This window comes from Desmodus rotundus, chromosome 11 (assembly GCF_022682495.2).
Source record: "Desmodus rotundus isolate HL8 chromosome 11, HLdesRot8A.1, whole genome shotgun sequence".
Taxonomy (NCBI): Eukaryota; Metazoa; Chordata; class Mammalia; order Chiroptera; family Phyllostomidae; genus Desmodus; species Desmodus rotundus.
In genome coordinates, this window is record NC_071397.1 from 3160362 (window position 1) to 3183275 (window position 22914).

At 57.5% G+C, this 22914-nt stretch overlaps 1 protein-coding gene across 11 annotated transcripts in view; it reads left to right on the top strand.

The window, feature by feature from the left end:
- Positions 1-14787, top strand: part of ANKS1A (ankyrin repeat and sterile alpha motif domain containing 1A) — a 177987-nt gene extending 163200 nt beyond the window's left edge. For 10 of the 11 annotated variants that reach the window (XM_045193199.2, XM_045193195.3, XM_045193197.3 and 7 more), the window contains 10 exons: positions 1784-1882; positions 2662-2814; positions 2960-3067; positions 6410-6574; positions 7821-7946; positions 8199-8270; positions 8451-8537; positions 9135-9272; positions 10723-10893; positions 11929-13460. In XM_045193199.2, the coding sequence (XP_045049134.2) occupies positions 1784-1882; positions 2662-2814; positions 2960-3067; positions 6410-6574; positions 7821-7946; positions 8199-8270; positions 8451-8537; positions 9135-9272; positions 10723-10893; positions 11929-12048 (1239 nt within the window). In that variant the 3' untranslated portion in view covers positions 12049-13460. The other variant, XM_045193196.2, reaches the window with a different exon arrangement.
- Positions 14788-22914: the final 8127 nt, after the last annotated feature.

The window sequence follows — 22914 nt, forward strand, 5'->3', positions numbered from 1 at the left end:
GGAAAAATAAAGGCATTTATTGAAGAAGATACAAGAAACATTGTACACAGGACAATGACACCTTCAAGGTGGGCATCTTGGGACCTCACACGGTTCTTCCCGTCGCCATCAGCTGCCCTGTCGTATTTTCCTGAGTCTCATCAACAGTCTGAAATCTCTTCCCTTTCAAAGGTGATTTTAGTTTTGGGGAAAGCCAGACATCACAGGGCACCAAATCTGGGCTGGAGGGGGGCTGAGTCACCTGGGGGATTTGATATGTTGCCAAAAAAACTCTGCACGAGACGTGACACACGAGTGGGCGTGTTGTCGTGATGAAGCTGCCAAGCACCAGGTGCCCACAGCTGCAGCCTCCTGAATCACCTGAATAGTTTCTGCAGAGGGATGTTCGAGCGTAGCACAAAATTTGATGCAGATCCGTTGCTCTACTCACTCAGTCATTTTGAATGTGACGGCCACCCAGTACACATGCTCGCTCAGTGGCACCCACCGTCCCCGCTGACCAGCACAGTGAAGTCGTCACTGTTCACCCGGGCGCATTCCGGCCCGCTCGCCTCGGCTGCCAGCTTACGTCGATGCCTTGCAAAGTGTTCTCGTTATCGATAGTCGGACTTTTTCCTGACAGACCTCGTATGTATTCAAACTACGTGTATGTGTATTTAAAACTAGTATTTATTCAAACTAACCCCACAGAATGCAGGTGTGGCAAGACCAGGAGGTCGGGAGGCGCCTGCCCTGTGCCCAGGACATGCTCTGGCAACCATCTGCTTTGATTTTCTGTAGCTTCCTTTGTTTCTGTTTTGCTTCCATTGGCCCCTTTCCCCTCAAAGCTGCGTTCAGTGCCCAGTCCTCTGGCCTGGGGTCTGGTCAGCGAAGGCCCCGGTGCCAGCCAGGCCCAGTTTTCCTGGCTGGCAGTCTCCGTTGCCCCGAATGCACGTGAAGGCTTAGGGGCCAATGTCGGGGCTGCTGCAGCAGTTCGGGAAATCGCCGCAGTGCCGCCCTGTGTGAGGTTCACCGTTTGGCTCAGTTCAGGTCCTCGCGCGGGTGGTGTCGTCAGGTGGAGAAGTCTGGGCAGGCACCTGCCCCCCCCCCCCCCCCCCGTCCGCCTTTCCCTGTAAGCACACCCTGGATCTGGGCCCGCCGTGACGGCAGGACCTCAGCGTGGTGACTCCTGGGCTCAGCTGACGTTGGAACTGGCCTCAGATCTGGAGTGGGGCCCGGGGTCCACAGGACCTTCTGCAGGCCCAGAGGAATGAAATCTGTGTGGAAATGAAGCTTGCACACGCATGTATGTGCCCAGCTGGGCTCTGCAGGGACATCCAGGGCAGTGGTGACAGTTGCCTCAGGAGACTGAGATTTGTCCACCTGTCCTTCACCTCAGATGGTCACGGAAGCTCCTCCCCAGGAAAATGTGCATTAGCTCAGGAGTGGGCTAGGGCTTGTGGCCGGGCCTGGGACTGCACTGTCCCCCAGGGACCTGCCTGCTGTGGCCCAGGTCTGCACCCACACACATTCCAGAGCCAGCACTTCCCAGCTCACCTGCGTGCTGCTCAGGTAGGAGTGGGAGGCCCGGGCAGGTTTGTCTGCAGCTTCCCTTGGCCATCTGCATGCACAAGGCCTCTTGCTGCCTGGCCTGGCCTCCCTGGGAGTCCCAGGTCTCCAGTTCTTCTTGGTACCTGTGGCAAAAGAGAAGAATTTGGTGAGGAGCTCTGAAAGGCCAGCCTGACCCCATAGGTGGCCCAGCCATCTGTGCAGGAGGGCCTCACATTCTCCTTTCTGCTCTTAGGGGTCTAACGTGATGGAGGAGCAGGACCTGCGGGATATTGGCATCAGTGACCCACAGCACCGCCGGAAGCTGCTCCAGGCCGCACGGTCCTTGCCCAAGGTGACCTCCCACAGCTCTGCAGCCTTGGCCTTCGCCAGAGCCAGGGCTACCTCCCTAGAACCCAGAACAGGGAAGGAGCTTGGCTCTGGGCGTGCAGATCACTCTGGGGTGTCTGCCCTTGTCCTGGGGGTCCCAGAAAACCATCCAAGCACTAGGGACAGTGAGAACCTGGTCTGGCCTCAGGAGGGCTTGCAGCCTCTGCCTAGTGTGGGAGCATGGTGGCCGCAGGCTTGGCCCTTGGAGCCCCTTTGGGCTCCCTCCTGAACCACTTGAAACCAGGCCAGCCTGTGCTGACCCTGGTGTCTTTCCCTGGGGATTCTGGCGCTGGTAGGGCCTGGCCTTTCCTTGACTATGCTGGCACTGAGTCCAATGTCCCCTTGTCCCTTCCACTTGCCCAGAGCTCAAGAGATATAAACAAGTCCCAGCAGGTGAGGTCAATGCCTGCTTCACAGACACACAGGTTTCTTGTCCCACTGGGTCCATGACCTGCTAAGAACAGAGCAGGGCCTTCTGCAGACCCTCCTCCTCATCTGCCTAACCCGGGATGCTGTGGTGGTCTCCAGATGGGAACCCGAGATCAGAGCCACAATAGAAAAGGCTGTCAGGGATGGAGTCGGGGGGGCGTCCCCTCTGGGGCCCTCAGCACCTGTTCCATACCCACCCCGGCCGTGGTCTGTCAAACGGACTGTGTGAGAGACCTCGTGCGTCTCCACAGCCCCCCAGGACCTTGTCTCTTGAGTGCTGAGATGCCAGCCCCGCCTCCCCTCCTTGCCCTACAGGTAAAGGCCCTGGGCTATGACGGGAACAGCCCCCCATCAGTGCCCTCCTGGCTGGACTCCCTGGGGCTGCAGGACTATGTCCATTCCTTCCTGTCCAGTGGCTACAGCTCCATCGACACTGTGAAGAACCTGTGGGAGCTGGAGCTCGTCAACGTGAGTGCCGCTCCTGCTCAGCCTGGCTTCTCTCCAGGCAGCAGTTGCCTTGGGCTGCCAGCCTGGCCCTGGGGCGGTGAGGTCGGGCGACGGGGTGCCCTGGGCCCAGTCACCTTCTGAATGCCGTGCTTTCCCGCCCACCCAGGTCCTAAAGGTTCACCCACTCGGCCATCGCAAGCGCATCATCGCCTCCCTGGCAGACAGGCCCTACGAGGAGCCGCCCCAGAAGCCCCCGAGGTTTTCCCAGCTTAGAGTGAGTTGGGGAAGGGTGGGAAGGGACGTGTGTGGTCTTCGTGTTGTTGGGAATTGAGGGAGTTTTTCAGGAATTCTTTAGAGACAGTGTGATCTCTGGGGGAGGGGCAGAGGATCCCTTCCCTCTTGTCATCAGGGTCAAGTCTGCCCCTAGTCCCCAGCTGGTGGGGCGCAGGTGTTCGGGGTGGGTATTTATCAGTCACATGCCTCCCCTCTAAAGAGTAAGTGGGAAGTACAATGTTAGGATCCCGAATAACCAGCGGAACACGAGCTGGAGAGAAGCCTTACAACCGAGGACAGACGGAAGAAACGACCTCACCGCACTGTGCCTGGGGCACGAGGCGGCTGGCTGGGCTCCCACTGGCTGCAGCTGAAGCTGCGGAGGGATATTTCAGCAGCCAGGGGGTTCCCACTGAGAAGTTGGGGGTCTAAACCCTAAACTGGGCTCCCCAGCCTATAGCCCCAGAGCCTCGAAAGGAACCCAGATCACATCCAGCTGTGAACAGCAGCAGGGTTTCTGTCTGCCAGGGAGAGACAGCTGGAGATGCAGACAGCCTCTTAAAGGGCCAGCACACAAAATTCCATGTACAGTCACTTACCCTGGGCTCTGGCAGAGGGAGGGCAGAGTGGACTAAAGATGCTTTAGGAGAGTCTGGGGCTGGTGGCTCTTGGGAGAGAACTGAAGGAACAGCCCCAGGATCCCTGCGCTGAGTCACTCCCCATACTGCAGAGGCATCTTTCTCAGGGAGAGCACTCCTCTCTGAACAGCATCAGCCTGAGGACAAGCAAGAGCCCCGCCCGCAGGAATTACTCTGCCCTGCCCTGTGGAGCTTCAGCCAGGCTGCTGAGTGCAACTTGAAGCTGTATCACTGATTAAGTTTAACAACAAAGGCAGATCTCTGGGAGCTCAGAGCCTTCAGCTGACCCTCCCCAAGGCCCAGTGCTGGTAAAAGCCTGCCTTGGTGTGCACTCTGGCTCTTTCTGCACACAAACAGGCCTGGCAGAGGGAGCACACGCTGCGGATTTGCCCAGGGCCAGTCATAGGCAGCGTCTGACAAAGGCCTGCCCCAGAGTCTTTGCAGATCTACCTACTACGCAGATACAAATACACAGAGGCAGACCCCAAATGAAAGAATGAGAGAATTCTCTAGAAGAACTAGATGAAATGCAGGCAAACAATTTATCAGATAGAGTGTTTAGAGTGATGATTATAAGGACACTCGGCAGCATGAGAAAAGACATAGAAACCATATAAAAGGACCAGTCAGAAATGAAGATTATGGCATCTGAAATAGATAATACACTGGAAGGAATAAACACGAGGTCAGATGCAGCAGAGGATCGAATCAGTGGCTTGGAAGACAAGGTAGAGAATAACACCCAGGCACAGCAGCCAAAAGAAAAGAATTTTTAAAAATGAGGAGAACTTAAGAAATGTTTTGGACAACAAGAAGCGTAACAGCATCCACGTCATGGGAACACTGGAAGGAGAAGAGAGTGAGCAAGGGATCGAGAACCTGTCTGAAGAAATAATGACCGAAAACTTCCCTAATCTGGTGAAGGACAAAGACGCACAAGTCCAGGAAGCTCAGAAGGTCCTAAACAAGTTGCACCCAAGGAGGCCTAATAATTAAAATGACAAGCCTTACAGGCATGGAGGGAATCCTAAAAGCCACAAGATAAAAGCAGGGAGTTACCTACAAAGGGAGCACCAACTAAGACTGTCAGCTGCTTTCTCAACAGAAACATTTCAGGCCAGAAGGGACTGGCGTGAAATACTCAAGGTGGTGGAAACCAAGGACCTACAACCAAGGCTCCTTTACCCAGCAAGGCTATCATTTAAAATCGAAGGAGAAATAAGGAGCTTCCCAGACAAGAAGAAGCTAAAGGAGCTTGCTAACACCAAACCATACTGCAACAAATATTAAAAGGATTGCTTTAAGAAGGGGAAGGGGGAGAAAGGGAAAGAAGAAGGAAAAAAAAAACAGGAAAATAGTCTAATAATAAAATGGCACTAAATGCATATCTGTCAATAATCACCTAAAAGTAAATGGCTTAAATGTTCCAACCAAAAGGCACAGGGTAGCTGAATGGATAAGAAAGCAAGACCCACACACTTAGGCTGCCTCCAAGAGCCCCACCTAAGGTCGAAAGATACACACAGACTGGAAGCACAGGGATGGAAAAAGATATTTCATGCAAACGAGAAGGACCAAAAAGCTGGGCTAACAGTACTTATATCCGACAAAATAGACTCACACCGAGGCTATCATCAGGGACAAAGAAGGACCCGACGTGGTGGAAAGGGAACGATCCCACACAAGGATATAACCCTCGTGAACATTTACACACCCAGCCTAGGAGCACCTAAATATGTGAAGTACAGTGTTAGGAAACCAGGAAAACGTCCGAACCCCAGAGGGCTGGGTGCCGTGTCTGAGTGCAAAAGTCAGCCGTGCTCCGGGTGGCGGGGCCGGTCGGGGGTTGGGCGTCGGGCAGTGTGATGTGAGCCTGAACCTGACACAAAGCTTGGACCGCACGGTGGGACCTGGGTCCCCTGCCCCCCGCCCGCCCCAGGGGTCTTCTGAAGGAAGACCCCTGTAGCAGGGTGAGTGGGATTCAAAAGTCCCTCACGGGTGCTTTGCTGCAGCCATGTGATCCCTGACTGTGGAGCTGGTTAGACCCTGCGAGTGGTCCAGGATGCCCGTCGTCTCCCAAACCTTTGGGACTGAGCTGTGGTGGGTGGTGGTGAGCCGTTGACCAGCGCCTGGCTCTGAGCGCCTCCACCCACTTCCAGCAGCCTCAGAAAGTGGGTGCTGTTTTATCCCCCTCCTGCACATGGGAAGCTGAGGCAGACTGGGCCTGAGAACCACGCACGGCCGACAGTAGCTATAAAAACTGCAGACACCGACCCCGTTCTTGTGAGGCAGGGCCTTGGGGTGCCAGCTGCTGCTGCTGTGTGTTTTCTCAAGAGTGAGCCCTGGATTTGGTCACGTGTCCCAGAGACCCACGCAGATGTTTTGACAATGGGAAAGCACTTCCCAGACCTATTGCCTCCCATTTCCCTTTGCGGCTCCAGGCCAGGGGGTGTGCTACTGAAGGGGGTTGCTCAGGGTAGCTGCTCACCCACAGGGCTTCTGGCTCCAGCAAGAATGGGGTTGCTTTGACTGTAGGAGGGCTGGGCCCAGCGAGCCATTTTTCTGGCTGCTCCAAGCCCAGAGGCTGTCCCGTCTGGCTGACTGCTGCCCCTGAGGGCCCTCAGCAGCCCCAGGACTGGCTGACATCCGCAGCCGGGCCCTCGCCCAGTGGCTGTGAGTCTCATCCGGACCTGTCCCTGCTGCAGTGCCAAGACTTGCTCTCCCAGACGTCGTCCCCCCTGAGCCAGAACGACTCATGCACCGCACGGTCTGCGGACCTGCTGCTTCCTCCTGGGGACACAGGCAGAAGGCGGCATGACAGTCTTCCTGACCCCGTGGCACCCTCTCGAGTGGAGCGCTTCAGAATCCAGGTGAGGCAGGAGGGGGTGCTGCAGGCGGAGGTCCCCTTGTTCCTCTGGACAAGACAGGGCCTCCTCACCCCAGCCCTGAGCCTGAGCCCTGTCGGGAGCAGGAGAGAGACGCCCGCCTTCTCCCGGCTGCCCCGGCGGCTGCCTGTGTCAGGCATCCAGCCCCTAAGCTAGAGCCTGGTGCTGCAGCTCACAACTCCCTTCCGCTGCCACTGTCAGGGGCTCCCCCAGCTTCTTCCACTCGGCCCATATTGGCCTTTTTGTCCTAACCCTCCCCCTTCCCCAAAACTTTCTGTCCCTCCCCCGCAACTCCACCTCCTGCTATTCTGCATACCCAGGACTGCAGCCTGGATCCAACCAGCTCTTCCTGCCATTTCTGTAGCTCAGTGGTGGGGCCAGCTGCCTGCCCCACATTCTCAGCTATGCTTCCCGCCTCCACACACTCCCCGGGCCCCCCACAGCCCTTGCCATTGTGCATCGGAGCTGCCATCCAGATTGAGGGTGCCCCTCATCACCCTCAGGGTGAACTTTAGCTTCACTCCTTTTCCTTCCTAACTCACTCATTTCCGGCCTCTGGGCATTTCCCAGCCTTCCCACTGGCAGGGCCCTGAGCTTCGCAGGGCTGGAAAAACTGTGGTCCGACAGCTCTGGCCCCTCTAGTTTGCACAGTGCTGGGAGTGGGAGTGGGAGTACTTCTGGGTCTTGCCCCTCCAGCCCCTTCCTTCCACCAGTGCCCTAAGGAAGGAGCCTATCCCCTCACGGGGTGGCAGAGGAGCTGCAGTGGCCCACCCCACCACTGCCAGGCACTCACTACAGTGCTTCCTGGCCATGGGGCCCTCAGTGACTTCCCCTCCCCAGGCTCAGATCCAGGGGCCTAGGCTGGGTGGGGCACGAGGCTTCCGGGGATCTGGCTGCTGGTCCCTGTGCTCCATGCCTCGCGCTGCCCCATGCGGACTTGTCATTCCCTGTCTCTGTTAGGGCTCATCTCGGTCACCGCAGAGCCTTCCCGACTAAGCCTGCTTTCACTGCCTTAAGTCCTTGCTTCTCCTTTTCTCTGGCATGGATAGGCCTCACCTTTGCCACAGTGCCTTTGAATGACTGTCTGCCTCCTGCTGTCCCCACCCTGCCCTTGGCCTTCAAGTGGCTGGCTTCCTCACCGTTGGGTGTGCTAGAGCCAGGCACGGAGCCCGTGAGCTCCTCTGGGTGGGTGGGGGGTGGGGGAAGACTTGTGACCCCACGTGTTCTGCAGGAAGAGCACCGTGAAGCCAGGCTGACCCTTCGGCCCCCCAGCCTTGCTGCCCCCTATGCCCCTGTGCAGAGTTGGCAACACCGGCCAGAAAAACTCATCTTTGAGTCCTGCGGTTATGAAGCCAATGTGAGTTGCCCCTGCCCTCCCAGCCCAGCCCGGCTCCCTGCTTCCTGCCCCCCACACCACCACTGCACCCCCACTCGGGGCTCCTCAGATGCTCCCAGCACCTGGTGGGGGAAGGGGGGCCACCCCAGCCGGTGTGGGGGCAGGGAACCGCTGGGAGAAGGGGCCATCTGGCTGTGGTCCTAAATTGGTTGGGTCACCCCTGTGTGACAGTGTGGGACACTCCCTAAGCTCGGCCACTGCTCACTCCCACAGTATCTGGGCTCCATGTTGATCAAAGATCTTCGAGGGACAGAATCCACACAAGACGCCTGTGCCAAGATGCGGGTGGGTTATCTTTGTGGGGTCAGAGGGGCTGGCTAGGATGAAGGCAACAAGTAGGGTGCCAGCTGTAGCCACCTGGGCCCTGTGTGCGGCTGGGGGTGGGGGAGGGAGGTTGGGGGGCTGTGGGATCCAAGGGGCTTAGCCCGGAGAAGGGGCGCTCACAGGCCGCCGTATTTCCTATAGAAGTCCACGGAGCACATGAAGAAGATCCCTACCATCATCCTGTCCATCACCTACAGAGGCGTCAAGTTCATCGATGCCTCCAACAAGGTGCGCTTCCCACGGGCGCCGGTGGGAGGAGGGGCCCCTTCTCCCTGTCCCTCATCCGTCACCAGTGGGGTGTCTTCCCTGGAGTGTCCTCAGCCCCTTCCTCTCCATCCCCACCCTGGCCCCGGGGGGTTGTCTCTCACGCACCCACACATGCTGATCCGGGGGCCGCGCACTGGTGCCCACCACTCCTCGACTCCCTCAACACGGCTTCCGTGGCCCTGCTTACCTGCTCAGAGGCCTTCAGTGGTGTGAGTCCTTTAGTGAACAAAGGGCTCCCCCATGTACCCCACCCTACTGATACCTTTCCCTCCTCACCCTCACCCTGGAAGGTAGAGGGGCTGGGGAGCTGGTGATTGGATGTGAACATTTTACTCCATCAGCTGCCGTGGTCAAGGGTGGGGACCCCAAACCTCACCTTTGCAAGGTTATGCAAGGTTGGACACTGCCCCCACCACTCCCACCGAAAAGAAAAGAAAAATGAGGACGTGGCACTCGGCTCACACCCTGAGCTGGGACAGAGGAAGGTGGCCATGGTCCAGGGCTAAGGTGTGCCCTCAGGGAGCCCGAGGGTTCCAGGCCTGGCTATTTTTTTGGCAGAACATCATTGCCGAGCATGAGATCCGGAACATTTCCTGTGCGGCCCAGGACCCGGAGGACCTCTGCACGTTCGCCTACATCACCAAGGACCTGCAGACCAGCCACCACTATTGCCACGTTTTCAGCACAGTGGACGTGGTGGGTAGAGTCCCGCAGCTGGGCACAGCTGGCAGGAGGGGCCTGCACAGAGACGGCCTCAGTGCGGTGCTGTCCTGGCACCTGGTGGGCTCTTAGCGAATGTTTGGTTAAGGAGTAAAGCTGCAGCGGCCGCTCCGTCCAGTCCCCTCTCTCCAGCAGTGAGACGGAAGCACAGACGAGGACAAGTGGCTTGTCCAGGGTTCTAGTGACAGAGGTTTTCCTTCTTGTAGCACGTGTTTGTCAGTCCATCATGGCCTTTGTCCCCCCAGGTGGTTTGTCAGCCGCCCCCCGTATTCCCTACCCCTGCTGCGGGGCAATCTCCCTGAATGCCCTCTGCCTCCCTCGTGGGGGCAGTGGGGCCCCCCGGCAGAAGGTTTTCTTCCCCCAGATTCCTGCTTATTCTGGACTCTGGTGCTGGACCACGGGGAGCTGCCCCCAGGGAGTGGACACCTGGAGGACTCGCTCTGCCCTGAGGCAGGCCCCAGGCTGTCTCCTCACCCAGACTCTTGCGCAAGCCCCCGTTGCCCTTGGGGAGAGTAGCAAGTTCCTGGCTCTGTAGCTTCTGGAACAGTCAGCTCAGGCGTTCCCGGCCCCGGGGCCTCCGTGCTGTGGCTCTGGGCCTGGCGGGAGGCTCCTTGTCTGTGGAGGGGTGTTACGTGACCAACCTGGTGAGGTGGTTTTGAAGATGAACTGTGGTAGCCCATCCAGTGCTCACTCCCGGCACTCGCTCGCTGCGCCCGTTTCCCACGTCGGTTGGTCCTGCTGCGGTGCGTCCGGGCGATCCTGCAGACCGCCGTGCTCTCTGAAATCACGAGGTGGGACCAGGGGTACGGGGCAGGGGCCAGGCGCGCAGCGCTCAGAAACTTCGTTGGCGGTGTGTGAAAAAGGAGATGAGTAAAAACCCTAGCACCGTTTGGTCCTGTTGAACGGCTAAGGAGTACATAAATGCCCCCACTACACATGACCCTCTCCCTCGAGAAGTGCCCTGGGCTGGCCTGTGGGACAGGAGGGGACAAAAGAGCTAAAGGGAACGAGACCAGCAGGGACAGCGGTACAGACCGGATGGCCGCACGGGAGGCCCGGCGGCCCCGGGAGGGGTGGTGGCCTGCGAGCTGGCATCAGGAGGGGGGCCAGTGGACAGCTGAGGTCGCAGGCGTGGGTGCTGTGGCTCATCGTCGTCCTGACGTGCGCCCGTTTCTGTGTGGTCCCCAGTGACTTGGGTCAGCGGGGCACAGGCTTTGCACCTGCCTGGTGTCTCTCCGAGGAAACCGAGTGTGTGTCAAGCTCGGATTGCTCCCCGGTGTCTCCATTGCTTTGGGACAGAAAGAAGTCCCGGCAGAATGGACTGTGCTCTTGGGAGCTGTCCGGGTGCCTACGTGCCGGTGCCCAGGGCTGTGAGGCCAGGGTAGCTCCTCCGTCCATCCGCCTAAGTTGTGCCGCTTCTTCCCAGAACCTGGCCTACGAGATCATCCTGACACTGGGGCAGGCGTTCGAGGTGGCCTACCAGCTGGCCCTGCAGGCCCAGAAGTCCAGGCCCATGGGCGCCTCTGCGGCCGAGACGATCGAGACGAAGTCTTCCAAACCGGTGCCTAAGCCCCGTGTCGGCACGAGGAAGTCAGCAGTACGTGGCCCGTCACGGGACTCCCCACGCCCTGGGCTCACGGTGGGGGGACACTTTAGGCAGCTGCCCCTCAGGAAGCTGCCCTGCCCGTCAGGCTCCTGCCCTGAGTCCTCACCTGGGCTGCAGGACCCTCCAACGTGGCGTGGACAGCTGGCCACCCTGGTGGGCGTCCTGCTCGGCAGGCTTGCCAGGCCCCGGCCACCACGGGCCGCAGAGCGGCGCAGGCGGACCCCGTAATGTCGCCCACATCTGTCTGCTTTGCTTCGCACCCCAGGTGCCGCTGCCCCCCGCTAGTCGCTGTTGTTACTGTCACACCTGCACCGCCCATCGTCCTTCTTACCTACCGCTGCCATCCGTTAGTCCTGGAGTCAAGGTCTTCACATCACCTTTGTCTGTGTGTCAGTCTCCCCCGAGGGACCGTGAGCTCCCCGAGACTCGTGGCCTCCCGGCTGCCTGCGCGGCGCCCTTCTTTCCTGAGCTGCCCCCCACCGCTCTGTCTGTGCTTTCGCCCTTGTTGTGTATGTCCTCCCTCTGGGCGCCTGGGGAGCCGGCTGTGGCCTTGTGCTGGGTGAGCTTGCTGGCCCCTCTGCAGGAGCCTGAGGCTTGCAGTTTGCAAACCCGTCCCTCCCTATCCCACGGCTTTGGGGCTTAGAGCAAACAGCTCCGAGAAATCCCTGGGACAAGCTGCCCGTGCCGAGGCCCAGAGGTGGCCCTCCCACAGTGAGCCAGGGAGGGTGTCCCTTCTGCCCCTCCTCCCCAGGGAGCCTGCTCTCTGGCTTCCCTCCTGAGGGTCTCCGCCTTTGCCATGCTCCGCGCCCCTTGGGCTTCTAGCATCGGATTGTAGAGCAAGTTGCTTGAGAAGCCTCGGGCTGGGCAGGCAGCTGATGGTCACAGTCGGCTAGACCTTTAGAAAGCTAGTCTGACCTTGGTCTGTCCTTGAGATGCCCAGTCCTGGGGCGTAGAAGGAGCAGCTGGGCCCTGTTGCCCCAGCCCAGGTGCAGTGTTCTCTGACTCTTCGCCCTTCTTCCTTGGCAGCTGGAGCCGCCTGACGGGGACCCGGACGCCCAGTCCCATGCCAGTGTCTCCTGGGTGGTGGACCCCAAGCCAGACTCTAAGCGGAGCCTCAGCACCAAGTATGAGACCACTATCTTCTAGCCGCCCACTCCCTGTGTCCACTAGTCTCACTGTGCCTTGCCGCCCGGTCTTTCTGCTCTTCTCAACTCTCCTTCCAGCTGCTGGCACCAGGCCCCGCCCCGGGACCTGCTCTGCTCCCGGGCAGCAGCTGCGCACTCACAGCTGGTACCTACCACCGGACACTGTGAGCCCCCCGGGCAAGGACAGCTTGGGGGGTGAGTTGCCTTTGAGGTGGGCACCAAGAGGGCTAAGGGGCCCTGCCGCGCCCCCGAAGCCTCAGCGGGCAGGCACTGTGAGCCCTGAGGGTGGGGCGGTCTTCGAGCAGGGTCCCAGCAGCCCCAGTGACAGCTCGCTGTGACCGGGCCGGGCCCCAGCTCTCCTCCGCTGTCTTCTGTGCTGAGCCTCGGCGGGTGCCGCTGCCAACAGCTGTCTGTTTGCGCCTTTCTTGCCACAACCAACCACTGTGACCACCTGATGCCAGAGTCCCCTTGCACTCTGCCCGCAGCTGGCCTGCGGCCCTGTCTGTCTTCTGTGCTCGAGGTGCGGCCTCCCCACCGTGAGACCGAGCTCGGTGAGGCAGCTGGACCAGAGTCAGACTGCTCTCTGTGAGGGCCACGGTCTGCGCCAGGCGCTGGGGTGCAGGCCCAGCTCCAGAGCATGGGGCGCTGAGCCTCTGAACACAGTGGGCCAGCTCCACTCGGCAGGTCCCTCGGTCCTGATGGGTCTTCCACTCCGAGGAAGGAGACGGCATAAGTGGTTGGCCCTTCGTGTCTTCGCCAGTGGGTCACAGGCTGGCTCTGGAGTCCAGCTCACGGTGGAGGAAGGCCTTCCTGCATCGCCCCACAGAAGGGAGGCCTGCGCACCACACACACGGCCCTCCCAGAGCAGAGCCGCTGCAGGGCAGAGACCTGGACTGAGCAACTGCCGTTGTCCTCCAGGGGCTTCCTGACACTGTTTGAGTCAGCTGTCACCTGGTCTCTTCCCAGCATGGGGGCGGTGCAGTCTGCCACCACAGAGCAGGCCAGCAGGGGCAGTGGAGGGGTCCAGGCTCTGAAGAAGCCCCACGTGGTGCTGTGAGAGCCAGGCAGCTTAGGTGGCCAGAGACAGGAAGGGAGGGGTCCCAGCAGGGAGCAGCGCAGACGCAGCTCAGTCCAGTAGAAAGGCCAGTGAGTTGCAACAGCTACTTTAGGATTGAAACCCAAGTTGGTAAACCAGGGAGGTCCTCCTGCCCGCCTGCCTGTCCTGTGCCTTCCCGGGCAGATGCACTGAGCCAGAGGTGACAAGGGGCCGTGGGCCGTGGGTGACCAGGGGAGGCTGCCAGGGACCTCTTGTTCCGCTTCTTGTTCCCTTTCTGCTTCCTGTTCCCTTGCCGTGTCCCCCACTTGTGCAGGCCCCTCAGTTAACCCTTTCCTCCCCTCGTTGTGTTTGCTTCTGCCAAGCTGAGCCACCGAGGAACCGGCTGTGCTGTGGAAACACAGGTATGGGGGCACAGGCTTCCGCCGCCACCGCCTCCACCGTCTCACCTGCAGCTCCGAAGACCCAGGCCGGCCTCTGCCCGGGACTCCTCTCTGCTGCCCGGCCTGGGCCTGCCCGGGCCCCGCAGAGCGAGCCCTGCCTGGCTGCACAGCACTGCGGCCTCAAGCCGAGGAGGCCGGAACTCCGGAGGGTCAAGAAGTGACTTGTCCAGAACACATTTTTTTAATTGAAAATTTGTTTTATAAAATGAACTTTTAACACTTGGCCCTGACCTCTAGGTTAAACTGCCAACCTTTCGACAGTGGCCGTAGGATCAGAGGACAGGGAAGCTGAGATCAGTCAAGGCCAGTCTGTCCGGCTTCGGCCCGCAGGATGGGATTTTGGCGAGCTCCAGTCGGTCTGCCGAGAAGGCAGTGGCCTGTGGGCAGCGGAAGGGGCGGGCACGGGGTCAAACTGACTCCATGTTGTCGGCGTCTGATTCCCAACCCCCCCCCCTACACCGCGTTAGACACTGCTCCCTGCAAACCGCACACTCCTCGCCCCCGCCTGGGCCTGGACACGGCCTGAGGGGCACCTGGCAGGAGCAACGCTTCTGGTCTGCGCCGGGGTCCAGAGGTGAAGGTCCAGGGGTCAAATGGAGATGGGTGAGCAGTGCTGGGGCCATGAAGCCCGAGCCGGCGCCTGGAGCTCCGGGCCCTCGGTCTTCCGCCAGCCGCCGGTCAGAGCCGTGCCCGGGCTGCCTGGGCCACGAGCTCTCTGGTGACTTCAGACTGGCTGGGTTGAGTCAGAAAGGAGGAAAAAACAGCTTTGTTTCGGGCATTAATGGGTGGGTCAGCTAGGATTGCTACCTGCCAATTTGTGATTTGTTTGATCAGGTCTCTGATTAGGACCCACTGTCTCTGAATTAGTGGTTGGACTGTTATGTTTTCAGCAGCTGGCTCATCCCCGGCTCCAAGTGTAGAGAAGGCAAAGGCGATAGTGTGATTCTCCCATGTGGCCTTCAGGGCAGGCCTGGTGTCTGGGTGCTCTGCTGGCCCTTCGGCCCTCCTGGGGCTTGCTTTGCTTTTTAACTGTGGGTGTGTCCTCCTCCCGGGGTGTAGCGAAGCGAGGGGCTGGTCGCTGTGAGGCCAAGAGGCAGAGCCAGGTCAGCCGATTGTCCAGCACCTCCCAGAGCAGGGCCAGATCTCACGCTTCTCGGGCCCCGGCCCCGAAAGTCCCGGCCTCGGCCTCAGCCGCCCACCTCTTCCCAGGGAAGGTCAGCCTTGAGACTCACGGCTGGTGTGCACTCACGGGGCGGGGGGGGGGGGGGGGCTTCCTGGGCCCATGCTTGGCCAAACACCGAAAGCAGGGCCGTGTCCTCCTGCTGACATGGGCTGGGCCCCGGCAGTCACCTCCCCTCTGGAATAGAGGCGGGCCATCCTCTGCTTTTCGGTACTAAACAGGAACCTCACCACCTGGAGGTTTCACCTCCTTTCTTCAGGAGGTGACAGGGACTGGAGACGGGGGTAAACGGTGCCGCTGCAGGGCAGTCGGTCCGGGGAGGGCCGGCCCTTCTAGGCACCGTCTGGGTGTGGGTGGCGGGTCCGAGAAGAAAACTGTAGACACTACGATGAGCTGTCCAGCCTTGTGTTTTCAAGTCGTGTGTAGGCGTTCCTTCCCCTCAAAGCTGCTATATCTTCTTTATTTATTCAGGGTATTTTCTTATGGGAGAGCCTTGGCTAATCTACTTTGGCTCCGGGATTTTGTTTTGAGATTGGTTTACTTCTGAATATTCAAGAAAAGAAAGGATTGGTTCTTTTTTTTTTTTTTTGCTCTCCTCTGGGGCAGGTACTCTCCCTTCCCTACAAAGACATAGTATGACTGAGGACAGGCTTCAAGTGGAAGAGCCCCCGCTTCTGCACATCTCTGCGTCTCTGGGCTGCGGGAGCCTGTTCAGCTGGGGCTGTGGGGTTGGCCCCACCGCCGGCCGTGGGCTCTGCCATCGCCCCTCTTCCGCTTGCCAGCCCCTCCGAGCAGGGCTTCCCTCCTGACGGGCTCCGCCTTTGCCACGCTCCGCGCTCCTCTTGGGCTTCTAGCATCGGGTTGTAGGGAGAGTTGCTTGAGGAGCCTCAGGCCGAGGAGGCCGCTGATGGTCGCAGTCGGCTGGACATTAGAAAGCTAGTCTGACCTTGGTCTGTCCTTGAGATGCCTTGGCCTGCAGGATGACTGTCACAAAAGTATTGTTGCTGGTGGTGTGGCAACGGGACTGAATTGTAATAAAAATGTTATTTAATCTTGGTCTCTGTATTTTGATACTTGAATGACTTCCCCTTTCTCTTACTGTACATACACTTGTTAATCTGTCCAGCTGTGTCCGAACTACAAACACCTTGTGGTACCAAACATAGCCAATCTGTGCGAAAACATAGACTGACCTCACTACACGAGTGTAAATATTCCCGGGCTTCCAGCTGCGGTTTTCCTATTTTCATAACTGTACAACTTAGAACAGACTGAATTAATAAATGAGAAGCGACACAAAACCAGCCTCACGTTTTGGAGTCTTTGAACTGGAACGTTCCTTGGTTGCTTTCCGTGAGGGCCAGGCTAGGCCCTGGGTCGGCGGTGAGTAAGTACCTCGCTCTCTGGTCCGGGGGGAGTTTGGGGGCTCTACTCTGCCCAGCCCTCTTCAGGGGGAGGATTGTGGGTTACAGTTAACCCTGGTTAGGTGCGAGGGCCCTGCACTTCCCTTCCCCACGCCCCTCCCCCCCCCCCCCCCCCCCCAGGGATATCTAGTCTGAACACCAGGCAGGGACCTCGTTCTGACTCTGGTTCCCCGCATCCTGGTCTGGGCTGGCCCACGCATGGACGCGTACTGACCGTCTGTGTACCAGGCAGCGTGGGGGATCGAGAACTGTGGGAGAAAAGTGTCTCCTTAAGGAGCTGAGTTTGACTATGGAGGTTTTTAGACACGTGCAGCTAGCTACGGGCCCGGACCCATGCCACAGGCCCGCACCTCAGCCCAGGGCTGTGGGACGCAAAGGGGCGGAGGGTGCCCAGGGCCAGGGGGCAGGGGCGGGGGTGTGTCTGGACTGGTATTTGAAAGGGGAATGTTTGGGAAGGCCCAGACTACACGAATGACCCTTCAGTGACCGCACCCTCGGGCCCCAAACCTGCTAGCAGCTCCACGGTCGCCATGTCCTCAGCCCGCATGGCTTTCTGGGTGAATGTGGTCAGCCCTGTTTACAGAGCAGGAGCCGGGGGACCGCGGAAACCTGGTCCAGTGGCTTCCCGCGGTCCTCAGAGCCCCTGGCCCCTGCCTGCTTCAACCCGAGCTGCCTGGCACCTAACGCTCAAACTTGCGGGTTTCTCTGACATTCCACTTGTTAAAGGGCTTTCAGAGAGAAAAGCACTGGTCCGATCTAATACCCAGTTGTACTTGGGAAGAAAAACGAGTCCCAGATCAGGGGAGTTATTTCTTAGCCAGTCAGCCAGCCAGCTAATGGCAGAGAGAGGACCAAACTCCAGGGGCTTCCTTCCAGACGGGGCTTCTCAGCTCAGACAGCACTGTAGTTGGGCCGGCGGACAGGCCCACTGCAAGGCCCCCCGCACCCTCGCTCCCGGGCCTTGGTGCTGTCCTCGGCAGGAGACACACTTTACGGCCAGAAGAAACCGGGCTGGCCATCGGTGTCCCTGGTCCTTTAGGACACATTGCCACCATCATAATGCCTTTTGGTGCCACTTGGAAGCCTTTGTGACACTTTCCAACCCGGGATGCAGTGCTGATTGGGCCAGGGGCCAGGGAGGGGGGACCCAGACCCACTCACACGAGACACCAGGGCCTGCTGTTCCGAGCCCCGCCTTGCCCAGTGGGAGCCAGAATTGAACAGAAGGACCCGGAGAAGGAAAGGGGTGGGACAGCCTCAGCAAAGGAATGGACAGGCCCACCCAGCTAGACAGCATCTGTGCGCCCTCCCCACCCAGTGACCTCCCCACCCCTGCAACTCACTGTAGTCAGCGCGTCTACACACTGGGGCCCTCGGGACCGGAGGCTGTTGGGAGGCCCTGTGTTAGCATGGAGCGACCCTCCCAAGGCCTCGTCCGTGCCCTCCTCTCCCCCATCAGGGCCACGTCTGTCACACTCCCCCACATCCCCCAGTGCCCCCTCACAGATGTGCTGTGGTCCAGGCACCGTGGCGGCTGGGGCGTTAGTCCTGTGGGCTGAAATAAGCAACTCAGCAGGGACCGGGCTGCTGAAGAGGCAGAACTTTGCCCACTGGGCACTTTCAAGGACAGCTCAAAACACGCTGTTGGCCATGGCCAGCTCTGGCCTACCTGCGCCCGAAGGGTATCAGAGCCCACCCAGCTCCCGGCAGACAGGGACCGCAGACCTTCCAGCGTGTCCCGCAGGCCAGACTGGCCCACGCACCACCAGGTGCCCTCAGGTAGCGCCCGAGGGGTGCAGCGGCCTGCGCCTCCATCGCTCAGGGCAGCCTCGCCCCCCTGTGGCTGCCCCTGTCTCAGGGGCAGGAACACTGTTACAAACAAGCACTTAACCAAATTAAAGGGTTTACCTGACGCCCTGAAGTAGGCACTATCCCATAAATGGTGCCGGGACCCCTGGGTGGCCATGGGGGTGGCGGGAACAGGGCGGGGAGACTCCCATTCCTACTTGGCACCGCAATGAACTCCAGATGGCTCCCATTTTTTAATGTAAAAAAAGAAAGAAACCCAAACAAAGCTACAGGAAAACAGGAGACTGCTTCTTATGAACTTGGTATGAGAAAGGTCCTTCCAAGCATGTTACAAAATTCTAAATCCTTTTTTAAAAACATCCATATATTCAACTATATAAAAACAAAACATTTCCGAAACGCACCGTTAAAACAACTGAAAATGTCGGCACCGCAAAGGATAGCCCGCTAATGGCTGTCATCCGTGAACGGCTTCTGCTTCCAGGGAGATGCGGTAGAGACACTTTTCCCTATTCTCCTCGCTACGTACAACGCAAACCCCTGGCAGAAACACCAGTGGGCACAGACAAAGCCCCAACAAAAGCCTGCTCCGTGGAGGCAAAGAGCAGAAAGGGGCGGCCTGGCGGGGCAGAAAGGAAGCTTTCAGACCCCGGGGCGAACTCACACCATTGCCCAGGAGTGAGAAGGCTGCTCCTCATCAATACAATGACCCAAAGTAAAATCTTGGTGGATGGGCCCAACAGAAGAATGGAAAAGAGAGAGAGAGAACCCACAAACTGGAAGCGGGAACAATAGAAATTACCCAATCTGAACAATAGAGAAAATAGACTGAAAAAAATGAAGAGATTCTTGGGGGTCTCTGGGACAGTAACAAAACATCCAACATTTTTGTCAGCAGAGTCCTGGCAGGAGAGACGGGCAGGGGTGGGGGGTGGTTGCTGAGAAAGTGCTCCATCCACAAAATAACAGCTGAAAACTACCCACATTTGGCAAGATGTAAACCTACAGATTCAAGAAGCTGAACACACCCAAGCCAGATAAACCAAGAGAAATCCATACCAAGATACAGAATTAAATTTCTGAAAATGGAAGACAAAGAAAAAAATTACTGAAAGCAGGGAGAGAAAAACAGCCCCTTACCTGCGGCGGAGTATGTAGCTTGAATGACAGTGGGTTCCTCGGCGGAACCGCGGAGACCAGAAGGACGCAGCACAGTATTTTCAGGGGCTGAAAGAACTGTGAACCCCGAATTCTACACCGTGGGCATGTTCTTCAGGAGCGAGAGGAATCGAGACTTTCTCAGGTGAAGGCAAACTAACATTTATCGGTGAAGGACATGGGAAGATTCCATGATCACCGATCTAAGGAGCTGGGAGTGCTAACCAGTGCAACACAGCAAGCAAAGGAAAAGCAGTCACACACATCGGAAAGGAGGAAACAAAACTGTTGCAGATTGTAACAGTCCTCTCCTACCCATGGGGGAGATGTTCCAAGCCCCCCCGATAGATTTCGGAAACCTCAGACAGCAGCGAATTCTATATATACTATTTTTTTTTCTATGCGTACATACACCTTCAAGCAAGGGCGTCCAACCGTTGGGCGTCTCTGGGCCACACTGGAAGAAGAGTTGTCTTGGGCCACTCATTAAATACACTGTGACACGTCATCACAAAAGCGTCTCATAATGGGTCCAGTCGTCTTACCACTCTGTGCTGGGCCGCATTCCCAGCCAACCTGAGCCACACTCGGCCCGCAGGCTGCAGGTTGGACGCCCTGCTGGAGCTTCTCTTTAGCATGTTCGAGTGGCCAGCGTCCCTGCTGTTGTGCTTCAGGGCCAGGACTAAGTAAACAAGGGTGACTGGGACACAAGCCCTGCGACTCTGCCGCCGTCCATCTGGTAATCGGGACCAAGCGGCCAACGGGCGGGCGGCACATGGGCACGGGGGCGCTGGACGAAGGGGTGACTCACATCCCCGGCGGGACGGAGCGGGGTGACTCAAGATTTATTTCATCGTGCTGCTCGGAATGATGTGCAGTTTACGATGGCGAATTATTTCTTGAATTTGCTGTTTAAGAATTTCAGACCAGGGTTGACCACGGGTAACCACACCAGGAGGGGACTACTGCGCATGGTTGTTCACGCAGAAGACCCCAAAGAATCGGCAGAAAAGTTGTTAGAACCAATGAGTTAAGTCATCTCGCAGGACACAAACCCCCAAATCAATTGCATTTCTGTATATTAGAAATGGACGCGTGGACACAATTAAAAATAAAACGTTATAATCATTCAAAAAAATAAAATCCTTGGGAGTAGGTCTGACAACACGTTAAGAACACGTACGATAAAAACTCTACAGTGCTAATGAAAAAAGAACTCGAAGATCTAAACGCCTGCAGAGATAAGACCACGTTCAAGGACTGGGATAGTCAACATAGTAAAGATGTCAGTTCTTCCCAAATTGATACGCAGGTTTAACATAATACTATCAAAATCCCAGCAAGGAGTTTTTGTAGTGATAGATGAGACTGGTGCACGGAAGGCAGAGGAACTAGAACAGCTACGACAACATTGAAGAATAAAGTCAGAGGACTTTGTCTACCCAACCGCAAGGCTGCTCACGCGCAGCCACAGCACCTAACGCCGTGCGGTGCGGCAGAGAGGCCGACGGACGGACGGACGGAACAGGAGGAACAGGAGAGGCAACCCAGCCTCACGCAGATGTCTGGCTGCTTCCTAGGACAGGTGCGAAAGCAATTGTATGGAGGAGACACGCTTTTCAACAAATGATGCCAGAGTAGATAGATATCCACAGGCTTAAAGGAAAAAGTGCCTCAACCTAAGTCTGCACTTTATATAAAAATTAATTTGGCCCTGGCTGGTGTGGCTCAGTGGATGGAGAGCCAGCCTGAGAACTGAAAGGTCGCAGGTTCAATTCCCAGCCAGGGCGCAAGCCTGGGTTGCGGGCCAGGTCCCTGGTTGGGGGCGTGAGAGAGGCAACTGATCAATGTATCTTGCCCATTGCTGTTTCCCTCCTTTCTCCCTCCCTCCCCTCCGTCTAAAAGTAAATAAATAAAATCTTTTTAAAAATTAATTCAAAATGAATCACAGACTTAAATGTAAACATAAAACCATAAAATGTTTAGCAAAAATTTTAGGAGAAAATCTTTGGGATCTAGGCCTAAGCAAAAAGTTCCTAGACTGTGCACCCCAAGCACAGCCCATAGAAGTAAAACATGAACAACTGGACTTCAAGATTAATTTTTTTTTTTGCATGAAAGGACACGATTAAGGAAGTGAACTGACTGGCCCCAGAACGGGAGGAAATGGTTGCAAATCATGTATCTGGCAAGGCCTGGTATGTGGAATATATAAAGAGCTCCTGCAACTCAACAACAAAGATCCAGTTCAAAAACAGGTAAAAGACTAAAACAGACATTCCTCCAAGGAAGATAAACCAGTGCCTATTAAGCACATGAAAAGATGCTCAACACCACTAGTCGTTAGAGAAATGCAAGTCGGACCCACACTGAGATTCCCCTTCACCCCACTAAGGTGGCTACAATTTTTTTTAAAAAGGAAACTAAGTGTTGGTAGAAATGAGGAGAAACTGGAACCCTCACACGTTGCTGGGGGGATGGAAAATGGTGCGGCCACTGTGGGAAACAGTTTTAGTGGTTTTCAATAAATTAAACATAGAATTACTGTATGACCCACCAATTCTCCTCCTGAACACACTCTCTACTCAGAAGCATTGAGAACAAGCGTCCAAACCAAAGCTTGTTCACAAGTACTCACAGCAGCACTATTCACAAAAGCCAAAAGGTGAAAACAAGCCACGTGTCCCCAGCCGAGGACGGGCAACAAAGTGTGGTGGGTCCCTGGAACGGAATATTATTTAGCCATCGACAGGAATGAACTACTGACTGATACATGCTACATGCGAAATCTGTAAACATGCGAAGGGGAAGGGGCCAGTAACAGAAAGACCGCATGTTACATGCTTCTCTTTCTCTGGAGGCAGAAAATCCACTGAAACAGAGAGGAGGTTAGGGGGCGCTGGGCGCCTATGGGGCGGGAAGGAGGAGAAGCGACCGCTTCGCGGACAGGGGGCCCACGTCTGCGGTAGCCGGTGGCAGTAGCCGCACGGCATTGCACCACTTGCCGTGGAGGGCAACTTTCCTGTGTATTCACCACAGTATTTAATCTACATCCTGCCATCCCCGTGCGGGGTTGGATGGAGCTCTTCCTCGTTTAGGTCGGGCCCGGCCTCCCACGTGGAAAGCACAAGAAAACAGTGAACGGCGTCTGAGAAACGCATCGTTTCAGAGTTGAATCATGAAGTGCAAAGCCAGGCTCTCTGTCAGCGCCCCCGCACCCCGCACCCGCCGCCAGGCAGCCCCTGGCACCGGAATCCCCAGGAATCTCTGCAGAGCGCCTCCGCCTCTAAGATAACGAGGCTCCCCAAAGGTGGGTTGTTTAAACATTCGGATTAACTGTTGCAATTCAGAGACTCCTCTAGGCAGACCTCGCCGTGTATGAAACACGCTCCTTTCCCTGGGCATCCCCAGGGCTCCTTTGCCCGACCTCGGTCGCTTCGGCTCTTCCTACGCGAGGTGTGCACCCACCGCTGCGGGCGGCACCTGCTTCTCCGCCCCTGCCTTGAGAGCGCGCCGGAAACTCGCGCTCTCACGTGCGCCCCAGAGCACGAGGGGGGGGCGCGAATCCAGGCGGAGCGGCGCCCTCATTTCAGCCGCGCTGGGTCTCTGCAGCTGCGGTCCTTTCCGCACTGCTGTCCCCTGTGATGCCGACAGGGGTGCCAGCAGCGGGCGACAGCAGCTGCCACCCCTGCACGCCCACTGCACCCGCCGGGAAGCGTCCTACGCTCAGACGTGGGGGGACCAGACCAAAGAGAAACTTAGCCCGGGTGAGTCCCTGGCCCAGCTGTGCCAGCCTGGA